Source organism: Vombatus ursinus, unplaced genomic scaffold (assembly GCF_900497805.2).
Source record: "Vombatus ursinus unplaced genomic scaffold, bare-nosed wombat genome assembly UNPS02014863.1, whole genome shotgun sequence".
Taxonomy (NCBI): Eukaryota; Metazoa; Chordata; class Mammalia; order Diprotodontia; family Vombatidae; genus Vombatus; species Vombatus ursinus.
This window is the reverse complement of record NW_020954641.1, coordinates 25,563,674-25,587,327: the sequence shown is the minus strand read 5'-3', so window position 1 is coordinate 25,587,327 and position 23,654 is coordinate 25,563,674. Positions and strand designations below refer to the sequence as shown.

The window sequence follows — 23,654 nt, the reverse complement described above, 5'->3', positions numbered from 1 at the left end:
GGAAGGGAGGAAGGGAGAAAGGGAGGGAGGGAGAGAGGAAGGAAAGGAGAGAGGGAGAGAGGAAGGAAGGGCTCCTTTCTTGCTCTGCAGTTAGGGTTGCTCTCCAAGCACCAAGGCTTGGAGGTGCTTTTCTTTATGAAGCTGTCTCGCACTCAGCCTGACACTCTGAGGCTCTCAGTCCACTGGGTCAGTTGAAGGCCATGGACCCGGGTTCACCTTCTGCAGCATAGAGGACAAGGATGGATGCCCTGTCTGGAAGTGTGTGCTCAATTCTGTTAATTCCCTCGGCAGTTGCTTTTCGGTTCCCTGAGGCTTACTTACTCCCTTCCTTCTGCACCTCTGAATCCTCCTTCATGGAGGTTACAGGGAAAGTTAAAACAGCTAAAAATATCTTGGCAGATTCTGGAGGTTTTGTGATTGATCATTAAGGAGTTTTGAAACATCTGTACAACCTGGTCACTCCCTTCCCTTGAGTCAAGAGGGTATCTGTTAACCCCTCTCATAGGAGAAGAGAGTTTCACCCTTTACCCCTCACCTTTGATTTCACCCTTCCCCACCAGGGAAAGGAAGGAGGGGGGAGGGGCAGGCTTGGGCTCCCCTGCAATGGCCTAGGGCCCTAGGGCAACTTTTGCCTGGAAGCATCACCCAGGTTCAGCAGATCCTGATAATTTGGAAGTGCATTTAACAAAACTGAAGTCACCTGATTGGTAATGGTTTCGTTTCAAGTTTCAAATTGGTGAACTTTCTGTATCAGTTATGTCAAGCAACTTTTCATAATTTGGTTACTGTTAAGATAATTTAGCTATTGTTGGTTATCCTTTTAATGTGTAAACTAGCCAAAAAGCTTGTTTGGGTTATGTATGGCTTGCTGAGAATTTGCAAGTGTATAGAAATCTCTAATGATTGGCTTTTTACACCAGTTTGAGATGTAAATCCTAGAAAAGTTTTTCCTAAGCTGTGATTAGTTAAAACTTGCTGTTTGAGGTAAATGCTCATAGGATTTTATTTTGAGTTGTCTGATAGGTCATAATCTGTCGATAATCAATAATCCAGCATCTGAGAGAAATGCCACAACTTACTCAGAGAATGTGTTACTGGTGGGAAGTCAGCATCGGGAAAAGCTGAGAGGACAATTTTAGCCTCAGTCTAATATGGGATCCTCCTGGCTCAGTTTCCCCATTGTGTTCCTTTGAAAGGGAATGTTACCCACCTGGCTATTCCTGAGTCTGGCTATGAGGTGGATTTGATACTGCATGGTTGGAAAACTGAATTATCTGAATCCAAACAGAGCTAAGGATGTTTTATCCTCTCAATGTTGGGCCCTAGATCTAGTCCCTGCTTTATATCTGGGCCCTGCAGTTTTTTCTGTCAGATTTGTGTCTTCCAGACTATGGGCCATTCACCTACACTTGGTAGCAAACAACGGGTACCAGCCAATGTCCCCCCATCATTCCCTGGATGAGACCTATGCTCAGTTCCAGTCAACCTCCTCTCTGGGACCCCCTTGAGGCAGGGATAGCCCTACACATCCTTGCCAGCAGGAAGCAGTTTCAGAAACCAAGACCTTCTCCTCTTACCCCAAAAGAATTTGGGTCCCATTTGTTTGAGGGGGGAATGATGAGGATGGCAACTAGACCCCAAAAAGGAAAAACCCTGGACTTTCCCACCTGGCCAAATCTCTGGCTTTAGCCTGAGTCTACAATCCCACCAAATGGCCTTTCTTTGTGGCTATACCCAATCTCCCACCCTTAACCTAGCCTAGTCCCCAGGCCACTTCCCACCCTTAATCCTATCTAGGCTCCATTCTCCCTTGACCACCCCTGGAGTTCTATTACCTCATAGACTACTTGGCCACTCCTAGATCCCTCCCATAGTCTTTCTGTATATAAGGTCCATCTTGTCTCCCTTAAGAGGCTCAGATTCCTAAAATCAAGCCACTGCTGGGATTCTTATAATCTAGCCAATAAGCCAATAGCTTACTAATGTTCAGGCTCCTTAAGAGTCTGCCCAATATGATGGATGTTCTAATAAACTTTGTCTTTGGCTGAAAAAAAAAGAAAGAAAAAGGGGAAGGGAAGGACATTGCACTGGAATGATTTTAGAGTTATCTTTCCAGTGATGAGTATAGATTTGTGTTAATGCATTCATATTCTTGACTTATCTCTTTATGAGACCATGCTTCATTTGAAACCAATGAACTTTGGGCCAACCAGAATCAGAACTTTAAGTCAAAAGGCTAGGTCCTAACTGAAGAGATTTCAGCAATGGAATACTGGCAGTCATAGTTGAGGGTAACAATTGAATATTTAGCCAGTGAGGATAAAGAGGGTCTGGCCCAATTAAATGTTTTCCACAGATGCCTTGGCTATACTTCAACAAGCTTTCTAAAAATGTCTAAAATAAGTGTATATTGAAATTTTTTTTAACTCTTCGTATTTTGTCAAATCAGTGTCTTTCTCCCCATTCCTACAGTGAGAATTGATATCCAGTGCCTCAAGGAGCTCATTCATAGTACAAAATCCTGTCAGTGCAGATCACAAGGTCTCTATGCCTTAATCAACAATGTCAAAGATGGTGGAGTAAAAGCAGTGACCTGATTGAGCTCTCCTCCAAACACTTCCAAATACCTGTAAAAAAAAAAAAATGGCTCTAAACAATATCAAGAGTTGATGTGGCCAAAATCTTGATCTCCTTGTGACTACCTCGGTAGTGTTTGGCCTCTACAAACTTCACTAGATTGGCCATCAGATTAGACACACATAGTTATGGGATCATAGATTTTGAGCTGGAAGGGACTACAAAGGTCATCTAGTCCAACCTTGTCCACTGTTGATATCATGTGTGAAGCCTTTCTACCTTCCTCATCCACATAGCTCACATATAACACTTTATACTTTATAATGTATTTTCTTCTCAACAAATCCATGAGCTAGTCAGGCCTATCCTCAGAAAGGTGACTTCGCTGAATGAGCTAGTGCCCAAAACAACTATAACATCAACTCCCACTGAATTATGATGTTTGATTTTTCAGGAAAGATACTGTACTTTGTTTTGCTCATTGCTGAGGGATACAAACTCTGGCTGCTGAACTCAGCACTGCATACCTGCTTAAGGGGAATGTTAGAATATATTAAGGAGAAGGATTTTAGGAGAGTGGTTTAAAGAGATGCAAAATATGAAGCTTCGAATGACTAATGGAGTTCACAAATGAACAAACAAACATGAGGGAAAGCTGGCCCCCAGTCATGCCTCTTGACATGCAGTGCTTGTAACCCTGAAGACTGTTCAGAGTGGATTCCCCTTGCTGAGATCATTCTCTCTCTTTGGTTGAGGTACTTTATCTCACTCCAGTGAAAGACATCATTTTTATTGTTCAGTCATTTCAGTTGTGTCCAACTCTCAAACCCAATATGGGGTTTTCTTGACAAAGATCCTGCAGTGGTTTGCCACTTCCTTCTCCAACTTCTTTTACAGATGAGGAAACTGAGGGAAACAGAGTTAAGTGACTGCCCAGAGTCACACAGCTAGCAAGTGTCTAGGGCCAGATTTGAACTCAGGAAGATGAGTTTTTTCTGACTTCAGGCCCTGTACTCTATCTGTTGCAACACCTAGCTGTCCTGAGATCTCCTTTACAATGATGAATTCTTCGATCTGTTCCAATCTATATAATTTCCCTGATTTCTCTTTTCCATTTTGCTTAGATAAATAGGTGTATCCATATTCTTGATGGTCTTTTGTATAAGCATCATTTAGTAGAAGGTAGCTAAGTTGGTGATTTTAAGTTAACTACTACCTTCTTCTTAAGAATGGTTAAGGAATGTGGTGTGTATACTGACCTTCCCAAAATATTGTACTCATAGGCTTACAGATATTTGTGGTGTTGTGGAGAGATTTAATTTTACATTGTACCCCCACTTAGAGACATTAGAGAAAGGGAAAGGATCTAGCCATTGCCTCTTTCTTTGGAGAGGAATGGGCCAGACCCCAGATCAGTTATCTATTAATGCAATCTTGATATTTTTAGAAAACACACACATATACCTTAAATGATATTTATAACACAACTTCTGACCCCAAGTTCAGTCCTTTCTTCAATTATGCCACCAAAAATTAAAATAAAAAGACCTGTGAAATATAACAAGTAGTATGACTGCACTCCTACTGTGCTCTAAACATGGAACAGATCATGAATTTCCATAGCCTCCTCTCACATGGGTCTCACTAATCTTTGTCACTGCAATTTCAGTAAAGACTTCAAGTTGCATAGAACATGCTGATTTACATTGTTAGAGAATATTTCTCACTTGAAGCTCTCTATGCCAATGAAATCAAAGATCAGTTAGAAAAACAAAAAGATGCTTGTGTCTTCTGCTTTATCAAAGACTAAATTCTGTTAGTTTATCCTCTAGTCCTTTCAATGGATCTGTGACTTCATTGATGAAGGCATTCTCTCTGATGACAATAATCATAAACCATCCAGGCCTTCCCATCCTATAAGACTCTTGTCCCACTTCTCAAATAAATTCTTCTTGAATTCTCTTTATGTTATGCAGATATTGATGGAACATTTTTTACCATGTGTACCGGCTGCGCCGACCCTGTGTCAGCTGTGCTGACCCTCTTCTCCTATAGGGAGCAGGCTACCAGAGTCATACTCACTTCCGAGTCTTCGGTCCTCAGCCAGATAAACACACAGAGACGAGCCATCAGGAGGCGCCAACACCAGAGCTTTATTCAGAGGCCATCACAGCAAGCCCAAGCAGCAAGGGCAGAGCAACAGAGCAGGAGCCAAGAGAGAGCGTGCGTGATCTGACCAAGCTCGTTCCTAAATACCTACCTAGCCCCTCCTCCCCAGCCCGCTTACTAGCCAATGATTGTAGGGTCAGATACCGGAAGGGGCTGTCTGAGTTTAGCACACCAAGGGGGAGGGAGTGACATAGGAGGCTAGGACCAGATACAGGGAGGAGGCATCTGGGATTAGTGTATAGACAGAGTACGTGACCTAGGAAGTCAGACTCAGATAGTGGGAGGAGGGGTCTGGGGTCAATGCTACACAAAGGGACCCAGGAAGTCAGGAAGGTCACAAGATGGAGGTGTCTGGGGTTGACGTTGCATATAGGGAGGGGACTAAGCAAAGGGAACTCAGTCCTCTGCCGTCCCACTCCGTGGCACCGCCCCTTGCCTCAGGAGCACAAGCTCCGCTACTTCCTTGTACCCAGCTTATCTCACATAGCACTGCCCACTGCCTTAGGGCTTCTCCGTACCCAGCCCATCCCAGTTCACCACGACTCCGCCTACCACAGCCCCTGCCTTGACTTCCAAAATACCCAGATCTTACCCTACTCTTGCCACAGTGCCCAACCTGGTAGCTGCCAACATCAGACAGTCCCTCACAACCATGCAAGCATCACATCATTTTTCTTATCCCACATATCTCTAATGACATTATTTATTCTGTTTCTCCCATATCATCCCTTGTTTGAACTATGCCACAGATTGCTCATGTCCTTTAACATGCTGCCTCTCTACTGTCCTCTGAGTGATTCTTTACTGCCTATGGCATTCCATGAGCACATAACATCACTGATGCAATAATTTGGTATTGAGAAGATGGGCCTTTGTTTCTGAGAGAAAGTAAGCTTCTTGAGGGTATGAAAAGTGTCATTTTTGTGTTTGACTTCCAAGTGCTGAGAGTGCAGTCTGGCATAAAATAGGTGCCTAATAAATGCTAGATGATTGTTTCCGAGTGCAGTTAAGAAAACTGATGCATAGTACATATGACAACTCTCTTTACTTGAATACTTGATAAATTAAAGCTCTTAATTCATTGACCATGCCAGGTAACAGAGCTTACTGTATTGAATGATTTTTTTTCCTGAGAAAAAATGTTGGTCCTTCTATCAAAACTGAAAGTGATGATGGGTTCGTTACAGCCTCTATATGCTGCCAAACAATAGCAATCCCAAACTAATGCTTTTTATAAATGTCTGGAATCAAACAGCCCCTGAAGCCATGTGGGTCTAGATTCCCTTTGCCAGCATTTAAATTGGAAATAGATGCAGAAATTAACATGGTTAATGAAAGATTACTTATGTGCCCAGATGTCCAAAAAATGATTCAGACACAATAGCCTCTAGAAAGAGTAGAACGAAGGCATGGGCAAAGGCTCACTTAACTCAAGCCCAGCATTAGCATATTTGCTTATGATTTTTTTAGAGTTACATATTCATACTAAGGGAATTTATATGATTTGTGCCGGCTATTACAACATACAACAAATAAGACCGTTAAGCCTGCTAGCCTATTTTAAATGATTGCTTTGGGTGACTGGAGAAGCACAGCTTGGTGTTCCTTAAGCCAATTTATTTCTGCTTCTATGTTTTAAAGTAAATTCTTTATGCCCAGCAAGGCTAACAAATCACTTCAGTTTTTCCCTCATCCAATCAAGTTGTGAAGCCTACTTTATAAACAAGTAATATCACATTGGGGAGCCTTCAGCTGTTCTTTCATTGCCAACATGATCAAGTCCAAACACTTTAGCCTGGAATTCATGGTCTTTAAATCTGGCCACAACCTGCTTTTCCAACCTTAATATCAATTCAACAAACATGGATTAAGGCTCTACCATGTGCAAGGCCCTGTACTAGTCTCTATTTGAAATAGAAAGACCCAAATGAGACAGTTGAGATTCTCAAGGAGCTTCCATTTTACTTATTTCTCATGGATCCTGACAAGTCTTCTGCTGCAGCCACACTAGTCATTCACTGTCTCCTATCTGCCTTTTGTGATTCGTCTAAGATTTTGCTGACATTGTTTTAGCCTATTGTGGATGATAGAGGCAGAATCAGGGATTTCCTGGAGCCAGTTCAAATAGGCTCATGAGAGCTGATTGTTAAATTTTCAGTGTGATCATTTACACCTTGGAAATACCATTTACACATTAGCAATCACCTTCAAATTAGGACTTTATTTATTCTTTTGTTAAATTCTAGGCTTAAGAAAATTATGGGGGGAAACTTTAATAATAGAGATTAAACTTCTTGACCAGCTAGAACACTGATCTCAATATAGTAATATGCAATTCAATAAGGATAATTGTAAAGTTTCACACCTGGCTAAAAAATCAACAAATACAAAATAGGAGAGTCATGGTTAGACAGCAGTTTGTCTCAAAACGTTTAAGGTTTTGAGTGGATTCTAAGTTGCATCGCACGGCTGTGCAATGTATCAGGCAAAAACAAAAACAACAGTTAATGGGAATTTAGTTTGTATTAATTAATAAAGGCATAGGTGCCAGGAATAAGGATGTGATGGTCTCCTCTACTCTTCCCTAATCATTTCACTTAAAGGGTATCAGGTTCAGTTCTGGAAGGCATTATTTATTAAAGTGACAGCTAGGTGGTACAGTAAATAGAGCACTGAATAGTCTCTAGCTTTTTGATCCTGGGCAAGTCACCTAAATGCTACCTGTCTTAGTTTCCTTATCTGTAAAATGGGGATAGAAACAATATGTGCCTGCCAGGGTTGTTGTGAAGACCAAATGAGATAATATTTGTAAAGCACTTAGCACAGTACCTGACACATAGTAGGTGCTTTATAAATGTTAGCTAGTATTACTACTACTGCTAGCACCACCACCACTCCTTCTCCTCCTCCTCCTACTACTGCTATTATTAGCTTAAAAAAAAAAACAACTTTCAAAAGAACATTGTTAGGATAGTGAAGGTCCTTTAGTCCGTGAAATATGATGATCAGTTGAAAGACCTGGGGATATTTAACCTGGAGAAGAGAAGTCTTAGGGGCCATGTGATAACTATATTCAAAGATTTGAAGGACTGTCAGGTAGAAAAGGGATATGACTTGTTCTGTTAAACCCCACTAATTTGAAATCCCAATGAGTTGAAGCTAGTAACTAGTTAACTTTACTAGTAACTAGTTTAACTACTAACTAGTATTTAACACTAGTTAACTAGTAACTAATGCCTAGTTAATTAGTGTCTAACATTAATTACTAGTTAACTGGTGTTTAACATTAGTTACTAATTAAACACTACCAGTTTGAAATGGGTAGAATTGTAACTGAATGTGGGCTTCATGTCAAGACCCTCCTAACAGTTTGAGCTCTCTCAAAGAAGAACTAACTTCCTTTGGAACTAGTACAGTCCCCCTCCTTGGAGATCTTCAAGTAGATGATAAATGACCAGATGTGGGCCATGTTGCAGCCATTCCTTTTCAGGTATTGGTTGAAATAAATGCCTACTGAGGTTCCTCCCTGCCAACTCTGAAATTCTGTGGGTCTATGATATTGAATGTTCTCTTTCCTCCTCTACAAATGCTAGCTATCATTCCATGTCCTGTTCAAGCCCACCTCCTTTATGAGGCCTTCATCAAATATCTTAGTCCGAAGTTCCTTCTCCCATCCCTGACCACCTGTGACATTTACTTTCTGTATCAGCCATTTTTTTACCTATCTTATATTGTTTTATGGTATTAAATATCTGAGTCAGTGTTGTTCATTAGATAAAGTGATAGATTTGTAATTGTTTATTGTGACCTTAGGGACCTTAATTCACCTCTCTGGGCCTCAGTCTCCTTGTCTTTAAAATGACTAGATTGGACCAAATCAGCAACCCTACATTTTTTCTGTGTGTGCCTCAGTTCCTCAGCAAGTTTTGAATGTCCTTGAATGCATTGGATATGCCTTCCATTTCTCAATATCCTCCTCCCCCAATGTCTAATACATAGTAGGTATTCAAGTAATGTTTGATTTGATTAAAAAATAAAATTTGAGCTTAGTTGAATCCCATGAAAGTTGTAAAATTCCCTAACATTTATTTGTTAAACAAAATATTGTGTTTGGGTGTGTCATACTAAGAACAAACTAATCAGTCATCAAAGGAAGTTCATTTCGTCAAATTTCCTAATAGCAAATTGTCTGGACATTTTTGCACTCTGCAGAGTCTGCCAAATAATGTAATTATTTATGTATGTGTCCTGGCCTCCTTCCTTACCTGTACTTCCCCCAAAACTGTCCACCCACTTAAACACACACACACACACACACACACACACACACACACACACATACATCAATGTAAGCTCCCTGAGGTCCGGCATTTAATTGATTTTCATCTATTATCTCCAAGCCCTTCCAATAGGAGTTGTCACAGTATAGATTCTTAAGAATGTTTGTTGAATTAAATTGAATTGGCTTTCCAGAGGCATGCCAATGGGTACTTATTCTCATACCCACCTTATTGTAGTGTCGATCATGGTTCATTAAATTTCCCCCCAAAATCATCAGGAAAGTCGATGACATTGGTTTGTCTAGAGACATCTTTATTGGATTTTTTTTTTTTTATCATTCCCTGAAAACATTCTTGCTCAGTAAATTGATAGTGCAGACATGATTACCGTTTACCAGATACACTCCTAACTTAGGAGAAAAGAATAAGAAGTCACATTTTTAAACAAAAAGCATTTAAGTGGTGGGAAAAAAAGCTACTAATATCAGTGTGGATGGAATAGAGATTTAGTGTTGTAGGTGCTGAGGAGATAAGTTTTCTGTATGGAGGCTTTTCATGATTCTTCTCCACTCCCAGTTAACATTCTCTTTGACCCCAAAATGACTTTGTATGTACTTTGTATGTATTTTGTGCTAATGTATTTGTGTGTCTGTGCTGTTTTTCCCCAGAAGAATGTAAGCTCCCAAAGGACAGGAACTCTCAGTTTCACCTTTATCCTCAGAGCTTAGTACTAAGCCTGGCATTTAGTAGGTCCTTCCTAAAAGCTTCTTGAATAGAAACTATGTGTCTTGAGTCTTAGAATCCTGTACTCCCATACTCCATGGAGAGTAATTCATGTGGACCTAAAGAACGGAAACCATGTAGAGCACATAATTTCTTGCTAAAAACCAAGGGGAATAAGAACCAAAATAATTATATTAAGATTTTACAGTTAGCAAGACACTACTGATTTGGGGGAGAAGAGTCACAATAAACTGATGACAACAAAAACCAGATTATGGAATCATAGGATCGTAGATCTGAGATCATAGCTCAGAGGCCAATGAGCCTCATTTTACAGATGAAGGTACTGAGACCCAGGGAAGTTTGGTGACTTGCCTAAGGTCATGCAAGAAATAAGTGTAGAAGGTTAGTAAGTACACTGAATGTCATTACTTTTGTTTAGTTTGGTTTTGAGACTGCATATCCTCATTTTCCAAAGGCTAGGAATACAGAGGCCACTCATGGGTCCAGTCCCATTACTAATCCACACAGGAATTTTGACCTGCTCTATTTCTGACCTGGACTGGTTCAGCTCTCCTTAAGCAACCTGGTTTCCACTTTCTCTTACTCCCAGGGGCACACCATATGTAACAAGATAATACAGATAGCAAATTGGCTTAATACCACACCTTTAACCTCCTGAACTCACTAGCCTCAGCTTCCCCAATAGCAGGAATTACAGGCATGGTAATTATGGCATGTTGGCAACAGCATGCCCCCCGAAGAAAGACTGCTAGGGATGGACCAGGCATCTTCCATCTGCCCCAGAGCAACCACTTCCATCTATACCAGAACAAGGTATCTTCCACTGCCTGCCCAATTTCCCAACTGAAATGTAGAGAACTTCTCCCTTCAACTTCAGGCTTCCAATCTCCTGCCATACCTGTCCTTTGAGGGTAGAGGAGTGTCACCCTCTACTCAATGATGAACACTCTAAACACTTAGTCATACCATACCTTCACAGCCTAGTGAATCTAAACTCCTGTAGATCATCATCAAAACCCCATCCCTCACCCCATAATCCCTGATTCCTTATTCCATTCTCTTCAACCCTCTGCACCCCAAAGTTTCATCCTAACTCCATCCATTCCTTCTGCTGTGCCCTCTGGAATGCCTGTTTCATAGGCAGCAAACTTCTTTAATTTTAAATATTTTCCTCTCCCACTCCTTCCATCCACTATCTCTTGCTGAAACCTGACTTCTCCCTGATGATGTAACCATCCTGGCCACACTTTCTAGTGCTAGCTGCACTTTAACTTATTCTCTGCTCACTGGTTGAGGACCTGGAAAGTTGGAATACTACTTGCTCCCCATTGCCACTTCCAGGTCATCCCCCTTCCTCCATCATTCAGTAACCACTCTTTCTTTGAGGTTTATGATATTTACATATACCACCTAATCAAAATCCTAGTAGCTGTTATCTACAGACCCCCAGGCCACTCTCTTTCTTCTTCAATGAGTTCAATACCGGCTTACTATATTTCTCTCCTCCCTAATTCCTGCTTTCATACTAGGAGACTTCAACATACATATTGATTCTCCCTTAAACATTCTAACTACTCAGTTTTTCAACCCACTCTTCTCCCATGAGTTACTCCTCTACCCTTCCTCAGGCACATGCAAAGATGGTCAGTCATACCCTTGAACTTGCCATTACCCACATAAGTATCACTTCTTTGTTGAAGAATTGAAATTATTAAATATGAAATTATTAAGAATTCTGACATCCTTATACAATCATAATCAATTAGCTTTGAGCTCTCTCTCTGCCTTCTCCTACATAACCCTACTCTTTCTCCTCACAGTTACCTCTAATCCTTTGATGATCCTCAATTGTCTCCCAGCACTAGCCATTCTCTCCTCTTCTTTCCATCTAATTTAGCTCTATACTGCCTTCCTCTCTTGAATTCCTAGTCCTCTTGTCATGCGATCAATTATATCCAGCCAACACTCAGCCTTGGATCTCTCCCACCATTTGTCTCCTTCACTCCTACACACATGCTGGAGAACAAAGGTAGAGAAAAATCACACAGTTGTTCTGACTGGGTCCACTACAGATTTATGTTTCATAACCTCAACTGGGCCCTCAGTGCTGCTAGGCAATACTACTGTACCTCACTAATCAACTCACTATCCCACTCTCCAGAGTGGTGCTTCCAAACTTTTTCTTCCCTCCTATAACCTCCCATTCCTCTCCATCCCACAGCTCTCTCAGCTGAGAATCTTGCTTCATATTTTACTGGAAAAAAAATGGGGCTGTTAGCTGTGAGCTTTGTCTTCTTTCCTCTTCCTCATCTCTTATCACTCAGATGCTTTCCTCCATTTTGTTCTACTTCACCACTGTTTCACATGACGAAGTGGCCTTTCTCCTTACTGAGGTTAACACTCCTTCTTGTTCAAGTGATCCCATTCCATCTCATCTGCCTTAAAAGTATTCCCCCTCTGTCATGCCCACTCTTTCACTTATCTTCAAGTTTTCTCTCCCTACTGGGCCATTAACTACTGCTTATAAACAGGCTCATGTCTTCCCTATCTTGAAAAAAAAAACAAAAAACCTCACTTGATCCCTCCATCCTTATATCTCATCCTATATCTCTCCTGCCTTTTATATTTCAACTCCTTGAAAAAACCATTAATAATAGGTACCTCTATTTTCTCTCCTTCTTAACTCTTTACAATTTGGCTTCTGATCTTATCATTCTACCACTGCTCTCTCCAAAGTTATTACTGATCTCTTAGTTGCCAAATCCAATGGTCTTTTCTCAGACTTCATTCTTCTTGACCTCTCAGCAGCCTTGGGCACTGTTGATCATTCTCTCGTTCTTGATAACTCTCTTCTTTCTAGGTTTTCAGGATACCATTTTTTCCTAGTTTTCCCCCTATCCATCTGTCCACTCCTTCTCTGTCTCCTTGCTGAATCCTCCTCCTACAGATCACACCCTCTAACCTTAAGTGTCCCTCAGGGTTCTGTCCTGAGTCCTCTTTTCTTCTCCCTCTACACTACTTCAGCTAGTCATCTCATCAGCTCCTAAGAATATAATTTCCATCTCTATGTTTATGACTTTCAAATATACCTTTTCTTCCCTAATCTCTCTGCTGGTTTCCAGTCTAGCATCTTCAACTGTCTTTCAGACATCGTGAACCAGATGTCCAGTTGTTATTGCCTTTCAGTTATTCAGTTGTTCATGGAACCTTCTTGGCAGAGATACTGGAGTGATTTGCCATTTCCTTCTCCAGTGGATTAAGGCAAACACAGGTTAAATGACTTGCCCAAGGTCACACAGCTTGTAAATGTCTGAGGTCGGATTTGAACTCAGGTCTTTCTAACTCCAGACCCTATGCTCTATCCACTGAGCCATGTAGCTGCCTCAGTAGACATCTTTAACTCAATATATCCAAAACATAACTCATTCTTTCCCTCAAAATGTGCCCCCCAACACACATCTTTTGTATTATTGAAGAGGGCAACACCATGCTCCCAGTCCCTCAGGCTCACAATCTAGGAATCACCCCGAACTCTTCACTATCTCTCACTGCCCCACCCCACCACACCTGAGCTGTTGCCATGACCTTTTGATTTCACTCTTGCAACATGCTCAAAGAATATGAATTTTGAAATAGTATGTTCCTTTATTACAACAGTGTTCTCTGAATCCAGAAATCTATAAACCTCAACCTTTACAAGAATATGGCTTAAGCTATTCTCTGCCATAATTCCACTCCACCTTATATACCAACTCCCACTCTGCCCAATGCTATATGTGCTGTTCAGCTCCCACTCCTTGGCCTTCTTCATGTACCAAGGTGCTCCCCCCACCCCCTGCAAGAACCTGAAAGTTTCACAAAAAGGAATGTAGCTGTTAGCCTTGGAAAGAAAGAAGGCAGGAAAGAGAGAAACCAAGTAACTTCTACTTTAAGGAATATAATAATAGTTTTACTGAGATAATTTGAGAATAGGCAGCTGCATCCAGAGACAAATGCAAATCAACCATAATCAACATAGAAATGTCTTCGTAGTTTATCATCCAATCAGTGAGCACATATTAAGAATCTGCTTAATGTCCCTCATATTGAACCAAATGCTAGAAGATGCAATATGCTTATCAATCCTTAAGGGAGAGAAGTAGTATATATGTGAAAAAAAAAGGGCAACAGAAAGAGTTAAGGAGACAGTATGGTACAGGGGACAGATGCTCTGGAGCTAGAGGACCTAGGTTCAAATACCACCTCTACTGCTGACCACTTGTGTCATCTTGGTTAGGTCCCTTAACCTGTTTAGGCCTCGGTTTCTTCATCTATTAAATGAAGGAGTTGTACCACATGGCCTCTGAGGTCCCTCCTGACTTTAGGTGTCTGAACAAATGATGTGACCTTGAGGGTCATCATCTCTGGACATCAGTTTTTCATTTGTGGATTAGGAAGTCAAATTATCTACCTTTCTTATCTCACATGAGAGTTGTGAGGAGCATTTGAAATAATAGAGGTGATACTGGTTTAAATATGTATTTTTAATAGCACCATACAAAGGTAATTCCATTAAAGTCCTCATCCAATGCCTTATTGTGGTAAGGAGTGGGTCCCAAATTTCTTAAAGTTATGCCACAAATTGTCCCAACACACTGAACTCTCAGTGATCCTGTGACACTCACCTCCTTGCTATTCCTCACACTCAACACTTCATCTCCTGCCTGGTTATTGTCAGTAGCTGTTCATCAGCTAAAGTTCCATCTTCTGAAAGATGGCCTTTCCCAATCCTCCTCCATCTCAGTGACTTTCCTCTAGGGCTATCTCCAACTTAGTCTGTACATATCTTCTTTGTATTAGAGGTTTATATGTTGCCTCCCTCTCCTTAAACTGTGATCTCCTGTTTTTTTGCACTGTGTTTTTACCTTTCTTTGTATCCCTAGTGTTTAGCACAGTTTGTGACATGTAGCACACACTTACTAAATATTAGTTGACTGACTGAACATAACATATTTGCAGTGATGAAATGCAGAATGGATCAGGAAAGAAATGTTGGATTCAGATTGCAGAGGGCTTTAAATGCCAAAGAAAAATGTTTGTAATTGATCATAGAGGTAATAAATGGGGCAGCCACCCATTAAGGTCAACGATCTGTGTTTTAGCTATATTCATTTGGCAGCTATGGGGAAGATAGATTGGAGAAGGAAGAGACCTAAGCCATGGAGATCAATTAAGAGGCTATTGCAATAGCCCAGGTAAAAGGTAATGAGGGCTTGAACCAGGAGGGCAACCGTGTGAAAAAATGATGTGGTATGGAAGTAGATGGCTAGCACTCTTCACCTCATTGGGTATGTGGTATAAGGGTGAGTGAGGGGAGGATGTCTACAAGATACTGAGTCTGCCTGACTAAAATGATGGTGGTGCCTTTGACAGAAAGAGGAAGGTTCTGAAGAGGGAAGAAAAAGGAGCAGTCAAGAGCAACTCTCAGGCTGAAAACCTTTATAAAGGTGGACAGAAGTAGGGAAGTTTGAAAAGGGGTTGGGAGTGAAGATAAAATATTTTGTTCTGAATATGATAAATTTGAGGTGCCTACTTGACATAATGTTTGAAATCTTCAATAGGTAGCCTTCAGAAATATGTCATTTTTTTAAACAAAGATAATAATATGCCCCTCTATTCCCATGTCTATAACTGTTGTTCTTTAGGGAAAAGTCTAGTGGAACAGTTGATATTAGGTATCCTTTCCTTAGCTTCTACATTTTCATTTGGTTGATTTTTTTTATTAGAAGATATATCAGAAATGCAATGTATGTATAAGAGATTATCTCTCTCATGCTGAAAAGTTTATTTATAAAAGGTGGGTATCCTTTTGCCTCATGTATGCCTTACAATGACTTTTCATTGCATTCATTCTTTTCAAACATGTCCAATGAGTGTCCATCATTTTTAGCTACTCATTAGAGAACTGAGCATTTTAATCTTGTGAATCTTTACAAAAAGATCTGAGAATCAGCACAGAAATAGTGCAAAGGGAGACTGGGGTTCTAGTTTCAGCTCTGCTGCTTATCACTAGTGGGACTACTCCCTTCTCTCCTCTGATGCTCACTTTCCTCCCTAGAAAAAATAAAAAACTTTCATGAGTTCTAAGCTCGTTTCAAAGTGGGACCCTCTAGGAATCTACTAAACTCGAAAGTTAAGAGAAGAAAACATATCTTTGACATCCACTTCCCTCCTTGTTACAAAGGTAGATTAAACATGCAGTTTACATTTCATGGCTAGAATCCTGTACTGGACACCATCAGTGAGTTTATTTGGCACAAGAAAGAAAAGAGTTCTTCTTTTCAGGCACCCTAACTTTCCCACCTGCTTTCTTTCCTCTTCTGAGTGACTTCTTTTCTCTTAATGTCTAAGGCCCATGGATGATATTGCCTTTGTGCTCAAGCCTGCACAAGGGAGCCCTACAAAGGAAGTGCAAGAGATGTAACAATGACAGTGAAGGCTTTTGTTTGGTGTAAAGCTTTCGGTTGGGTTGCACAGCCAGAACTCCTGGTCTCTGAAGTTGGAGTTTGTATGGAAATGAACAAAGCTAAGAATGGTTCTTTTCCTGCTGCCTTTGTAGCCATGGAGAAAGACTGTGTCTGAGATCCTTATGATTTTTTAATGAAGAAAACCTCTGAGAAGTCTCATCACGTCCCCAAAATGATCTGCTGAACTTAACTCCTTCTACCCAACTAATTTAAAATATCATCTTCAGGACTTTGTTAGATCCCTAAACATTTCGCTAGCAAAGACCAGGAACAGCATGGTATAGTGGAAACTGTAGTCAGCTGTGGAGTCAGTGGATGTCAGTTCAAATACTGCCTCTGACACTTCTTACCTGGGGGACATGGAACAAATCCCAGAGTTTCATTTTCCTCATCTGTACAATGAGATTGGGCTAGATGGCCTCTGATCCCCTATGACTTCCAGTTCTGGATCTACCATTCCATGATTCCATGCAACTTTTGAGAAAAAAACAAACAAAAAAAAAACCTCACTTGAGAATGGTCTCCCAGGGAAATTCACACTTCTATATCCCTTCTCTATATTCTATGGGGCAGCTGGGTGACTCCGTGGATCGAGTGCTGGGCTTGTCTTCCTGAGTTCAAATCTGGCCTCAGACACGACGTAGTTGTGTGACCCTGGGAAAGTCACTTAACCCTGTTTGGTTCAGTTTCCTCATCTGTAAAATGAGCTGGAGAAGGAAATGACAAATCACTCTAGTATCTTTACCAAGAAAACCCCAAACGGAATTAGGAAGTGTCGGACAAGACTGAAACACCTGAACAACAACAACAACATTCTGTATCTCTTTGTGGGTGCATATATATACCTGTACATCACACACACACACACACACAAATATGAACTATGATTGCACTGATGAATGATATAAGAAAGCTATAGCCTTAAGCCTGCCAAGAAAACCCTATGGACAGTTGGTCCATGGAATCGTGAAGAGGTGGGCATGACTGTTTGACTGTACAACAACAACAAGAACATTGCCTTAAGCCAGGCCACAGGAATTGGTAGAATCCAAAAGTAATTGAGATTTTTTAGAAACACCCAAAGGGATAAGAAATCCAAGACAACAGCCACCGATAGCTCTTCACTTGTTGACTTTTTCCGCAGTTTAATGTGTATATGCCTCCTCTCTCTCTCTCCTCTCTCTCTCTCTCTTTCTCTCTCTCTCTCTCTCTCTCTCTCTCTCTCTCTCTCTCTCTCTCTTTCTCTCTCTCTCCCCTCTTGTTAATTCCAGATGCCTCAGGAACAGTATACTCACAACAGGAACAATATGCAGAGCTCTGAAGGACCGCAGGTATACAAAGTAGGGATTTATGGCTGGCGGAAGAGATGCCTCTATTTCTTTGTTCTTCTCCTAATGATTTTAATCCTGGTGAACTTGGCTATGACCATCTGGATTCTCAAGGTCATGAACTTCACAATTGTAAGTAAAATAACACAAGTTTTCTAAGCTACTATATGTGTTTTTCTTGGTGTAGTGGGGGATTAGGGGTGGGGAAGATAGATGATAATATGGAAGGTGGGGAGGATTATAGTAAACTGATGCCTATTGGGTTTATGATTTAAAATATCTGATAACTTGGTACTTGGTTTCAAAGGCATTTCAATCTCAGTTAAAAATGAATCACTTCTTGACCTTTGGGCACAGAGCAAGAGTAGATGAAACAGGAATCTAATTTTTGTCAACTTTCCACTACCAAGGGCTGATTATTTAGTTTATATATTTCCCAGTTCACAGACTTGTCATCTTCTCTTCCTCCCTTCTGCTACTTCCCTTTCAACCATTTCACTGTTCATTAGCTCTTCCACTAAGTGGGCAGGGGGAAAATATAGGAGAATGACATTAGAGCCATTAAACAGCCCCACTTTTAAGCAGCAAGGCAAAAGGTTTGGTGGGATAAGAAGTTCGAAGCTATTGACTAAAATGAGCCCTTAGGGATTATCTGTGAATTTCAATTGTCCATGCACTCCTGGTATCCCATTCCTGTGGATAATTGAGAGTTCCTTTTGCTTCCAGGAGAGAAATCCTCTCTACTCTTGCATGATTTAAACTGAAATAAGAACAGGATATGCATGTTTCATTTTGCAGGGATTTGCATATACTCTTCCTTGAAGTGTTTCTGGTGATTTGCACACAGACAGTAGCAACTGCTCAGCCTGAACATTAACTTGCTCAGACTTGAGATATAGGAAAATGTGACAGAAGGATGGGGTTAGGGAGAAATAGGTGATGGATGTTTCTCTTTGGGGTTATATTGTATTATTTCCTCAAGGAAAGGTGTCTACACTGGCAAAATAAAGAGTTCCATGCATTAATTAGATGATAGATGCAGTGTAATCATGCTCTAAGAATGTATTCCCATCATTCTCCATCTTTCATAATAAATGGGTAGGCTAGCAGAGAAAAATGTCTACTTTTTCATTTAAAAAGAAGAATATCTAGAATAGAAAGGAATGAGTGTCTTGACATAGGAACATAATGTGAGAAACCTCAGTAGGAACATATATTTGCCTCTTTTGGGGTTATAAAAGTAACATTGCCTGTTCTCACTTATGGATAGTTTCATTAGGGCCTCTATGAGCTAAGGTTAACGGTACTTTCCCAAGCAGCTAAATGGCTCACTTTTTTATTTTTATTATTGTAGTCCAGAAAGGTCTAGTAAGAATCAACCTCTGTTTTCACAGATGTTCTCTCTGAATAAAAAGCCAGATTGTCTCCTCTTGGGAAGAGTGTATAGGTTAATTTTTTTCAGTTATATGGGTTCAAGGTGACAAGTACTAGAAAACTTCAGTGATCAGTATATGTTTAGAACACCTAGGCTTCATGAAGTTTGAAACAGCTGAGCCTCTGTAGTTCAGACAATGTGGGAAAATTGAATTCTAACTTAGCCGAAGACATTGGCTTGCAAGATTCTGTAATTCATTAATATCCAGTAGATATAATACTCTACCAATATGGCTTATAGCCTGCATTTCCTCCGAAGGTTTAATGGCAGGATATAATTGTATATCAGATGATAATTCATTCACAGTATATATGTGTTCAGGGAGCAATAAGGCATTAAAGTAATAATCTATAAGAAATTAGCTATTGCCAGTAGTTAACTAAAGTGAATGCCAAAGTTGAGGGCGCTTTAAGCTTTACCAAACCAGTTACTTACTGAGATGAGTATAACACCATTATTAGCCATAATTGGTGCTTTACAATGGCAATAAATTTGAACAAATAGAGCTGAAGTGTTGGAAAATTGGTCTTGTCTTGCTGGTTAACATCTGATTTTTCAATCAGCCTCAGTGTAAAGCATGTCCCTTTAGAATTATATTTCAAGCATGCAAATAGTAAATTTTCTTGAACGGGAAGATCCAAAAGTAAGGGTTTATGCACTAACTCTGCATTTTTAGGAGGAATCAGAAAGATGATTGTACAGTTGAGTTCAGGTATGTGCATGTTAGTGTGTGCAGGTGTGTGTTTTCTCTCACAAACCAGTCACTGATTTAGAGGCAGGGAGTTTCTTTTGTGTCACTGGGATACTTGCAAAGTTGGAACTGTGGAAATGACTGAAGAGTCAAATTATATGATGCATGATAAATGACATTGGCAGCACTGCTAAGAATTTGGTAAGCTGGATTTCCACTTTGGTCCAGGAGAATGACACTTCTGTCCAAAGACCCCTGCCAAGAGATGCCCTCCCCCAACACTGACATCCAAACAAATAGCCAAGTTTGTCTGTCACATTTGGTAGATAAATGGAGGACATTTTTCTATTTACTCTGCTCTTAGTGTAGGTTTAGGGTTCAAGTGGACCTTATTAATAATGGGTGCTAGTCTGTAACTAATTAGTTTATTAACTGATTTTCTCTGGTTTGAAAGGGCCGATACAAATATACCTATATGATTATATTTTTTTAAAAAATGGTACAAACTATTGTATCTTAGTTTGTGATATTTTGGCCTCTTACAAAGTGAACTCATCCACCCAATTGTGAAGAAGGCAAAAGTAGTCCTTAGCATTCCATTTCCTGTCTTCCAACATCTGATAAACAAAACTGAGTGAAAATGATTTAGGTTTAATATTTTAATACATTATTTCCTGAGCACATAAATTTCACCTCTAATGGTTACTAACCTTGAGCAAGTTACTTGACCTTCCTGGGCCTCGTTTTCCTCATCTATAGAATGAGGGGTAGATGACCTCTGGAGTCCCTGCCTTTCCTAACCCAAAAAAGTGACAGTTTGGAGGGAGGTGGGGTTTAAATGAGGTAAATGGCCATTTGGGTACATATTTTGAGGAAGAAAGCTTTTGGCACTTCTCAAATCAAAGCACATGGGTGGCTACCCACTCTGAGCATATGTTAGCATAGTTTAGCCCATGGAATCCTATGGCCTCTTTCTTAAATGCTTTTTAACATAGAGGAGCATTGATCTTATACAGTATTGATCAAACACCAAGCACTTATAAAATGACTTCTTATGATTTGGTAGGTTGGAGTCTAACTTAAATGCATGCAAAACTACAGACTGTTAGACCTAGAAGAGATTTTATAAATCATGTAGCCCAAAGTCTTTATTTCACAGAGGAAGAAATGGAGACCAAAGAGAAGTGATTTACCAAAGATGCTACAGCTAGTGAGCAGGAATCCTGGTGCTTGGCCCAAATCCTGGCACATAGTAGTCATTTAATAAATGCTTCCTGACTTGTTGATTTAACTTCTGACTACCAGGGTAGTGTGCTTTCCATTTTTCTTATTAGGATTTCAAATCATTATAAAGATCAAGCATGATTCAAATAAAGAGATATGAAAGGACACCCAACCTATCCCTTGTGGAGGGGGGGAGACGCATAGGTGTTACAACTTGCACGTATTTTTGGACTTTTTCAATGTATGGGTCAGTTATACTTATTTTTTTCCCCTTTAAAATAAATTTTTTTTTGTTACGTATAATAGCTTTGTTGAAAGAGGAGAGGAGAGATCCTGAGGATAACCATGATGACATAAAAGAAAACATCAATAAAAACTTATTCTAAAAGATTTCAATCAAACTAGAGTTTGATATAAATATATGATATGATTATGATATGATATGATATATAAAATTTATTTTCAACTGCCACCTGACTACCACAAGAAATGTGTATTATTATACTTTCTTGTACATATTTTATTTATTCATAATTGTTTGCCTGTTTTCTCGCCCATTAGACTGTGAAATTTTTGAGTGCAGGGAATGTCTTTTGCCTTTCTTTGTATCTCCATCACTTAGCACAGTGCCTGGTGCACAATAAGTGTTTAATAAATGCTTACTGACTGACTTACTAAATATATATATTTGTGTATGTATATAATAGGACTTGAATTTATGGAGTTATTTGTCTAAATTATGATACATTTGCACTATGTAAATATGCCATGAAAGTCAGAGAAAGACAGCATACTTTGAAACAAGAAAATTGAAAAAAAAAAACCAGAAGATCTGAAAAAAAAATACCCTCAATTATCTTTTTTTTTTGTCACTGTGAGTAACTGGAGTCCAACTTGATAGAATTAAATTTACTTGACTTTTTTAAACGTCATACCAAGCCACTAATTTGACTTTCCATACCTATTTAAGTATTTAAATTTTTCATAACCACATATAATTCTGAATGAAATTAAAATATATTAAAATAAATGAACAGTAACATATATATTTTTAAAATTCACAATAAAATATTAGATTTTTATTCAGAGACTTCAATCATAAATGGAATGAGTGCTTAACGTTGATTATGAAAAGATATTTTTAATACAAACACTCCCTCTTGTGTATAAACTACCTGCTACATTTTAATTTCATGAAACAAGGAGGGCACCATTAGGCAGTAGAGAGAGATTAGAATCAGGAGAATTAATCTTAGCTAATAGACAGGATTTCTCAATAATTACTTGAAATGATACTGTTTACTGTAATTACATTTTTCATTTAAAAATTCCAATGAATGCAGTGTGACTGAACCATGTCTTCTCCCTTGTTTATCATTTTTCTAGGATCTCCTTGATGGATCAGAGATTTTACTTAAAAAAAAAAAAAAAGGAATTGCAAACTGCAACAACCCAGTTCTATTGTACTTGCTTAAAACCTGTCTAGTTATTCAGTTCACATTCATTGTCTTTTAAAGTTGTTGTAATGTCATTGTTTCAGGAGGCATAAAAATTATAACCAAAGGGAGGAAAACCCCACAACAAATAATTTTATTGCTCAGAACAGCTGAGGAATTGGTTTTATTTTTATTTTAATTTGCAACTAGGTTTTAATATGAATATGTGTCATCTCTTTTCAAAGACGCTGATCTTCAAGGTCGTCTTTATGAAGTTTTGTAGCCACAGCATGAATGTTGGAAGATATTAACTATCACTAAAACTGTGTAACCTGGAATGACTGTAAGTCTAGGGTTCATGGGATAGTCATGCCTTTGAACTTTCTTAAATGCCCACTGTAATATTCAGGGAAAAGTATATCTTGTTATTATCAGAGTTTCCATATACCAAGAGATTTTCTTAGTCATCCTAAATTGAAAATACAGGATAAATGTTTGAAAATATCACTCTGGAAATATGGTCCTCTTCACACTCACACATGAATGCTCATGCACTGGATTTTCAGATAACATGAGCCACCCCACAGTGAAGCAAGAGTCCAGAGATGTCAGAAGTTAGCTTCTCTGCTTTCATTTGGTCATTTAAGCAGCTGTGGGAGAGAGAGTTGAGGCAGAACAGTCGATGGAAGAAGCTTTGCATTTGATATCCTAGGTCCAAGGCTTGAATTCTGGCAACATTTCACAGGCAAACGTTAGGATAGGGTTCATACTGAAAGTAGCTCTAAACTTGAAGGAATGGATACAGATCCTGTTTTTAATAGTTACTAGTCAGGTGAACATGAAGAAGACAGTATGATTCTTTGAGCCTCTGTTTCCTCATCTACGAAATGGGGGAAATATTGTCTGTAGTAGTTACCTATGAGGATTGTCATGAGTGAAGAGAATGTACAAAAAATTATTTCACAAGTGCTATATAAATGTCAGTTTTGATTGATTGATTAATTTTAACCTGTGTGGCTTTGGGTAGTTTATATCGTTTCTCTGTGTCTTAATTTTCTCATTTGTAAAAACATATTCAGTCATCTCTAAGGTCTTTTTTAAATTTTGATTCTACATCCTGAGAAATGTGTAAGTCTTATGATGATACTTACTGGAGAGTAAGTTCATACCACTTTTATCCAATTATATTCAATTCAACATGCATTTATTAAACAGTTTATAACTTAGAAACACAGAGATACTGAATGAATCCGTGGGGCAG

General features: G+C 39.4%; 1 protein-coding gene across 2 annotated transcripts in view; it reads left to right on the top strand.

Moving 5' to 3' along the window:
* SGCD (sarcoglycan delta) overlaps window positions 1–23,654 on the top strand; it is a 1,287,299-nt gene that overhangs the window by 854,909 nt on the left and 408,736 nt on the right. For both annotated transcript variants that reach the window (XM_027841884.1, XM_027841885.1), the window contains one exon: window positions 17,551–17,739. In XM_027841884.1, the coding sequence (XP_027697685.1) occupies window positions 17,551–17,739 (189 nt within the window). The remainder of the gene's footprint in view (window positions 1–17,550; window positions 17,740–23,654) is intronic.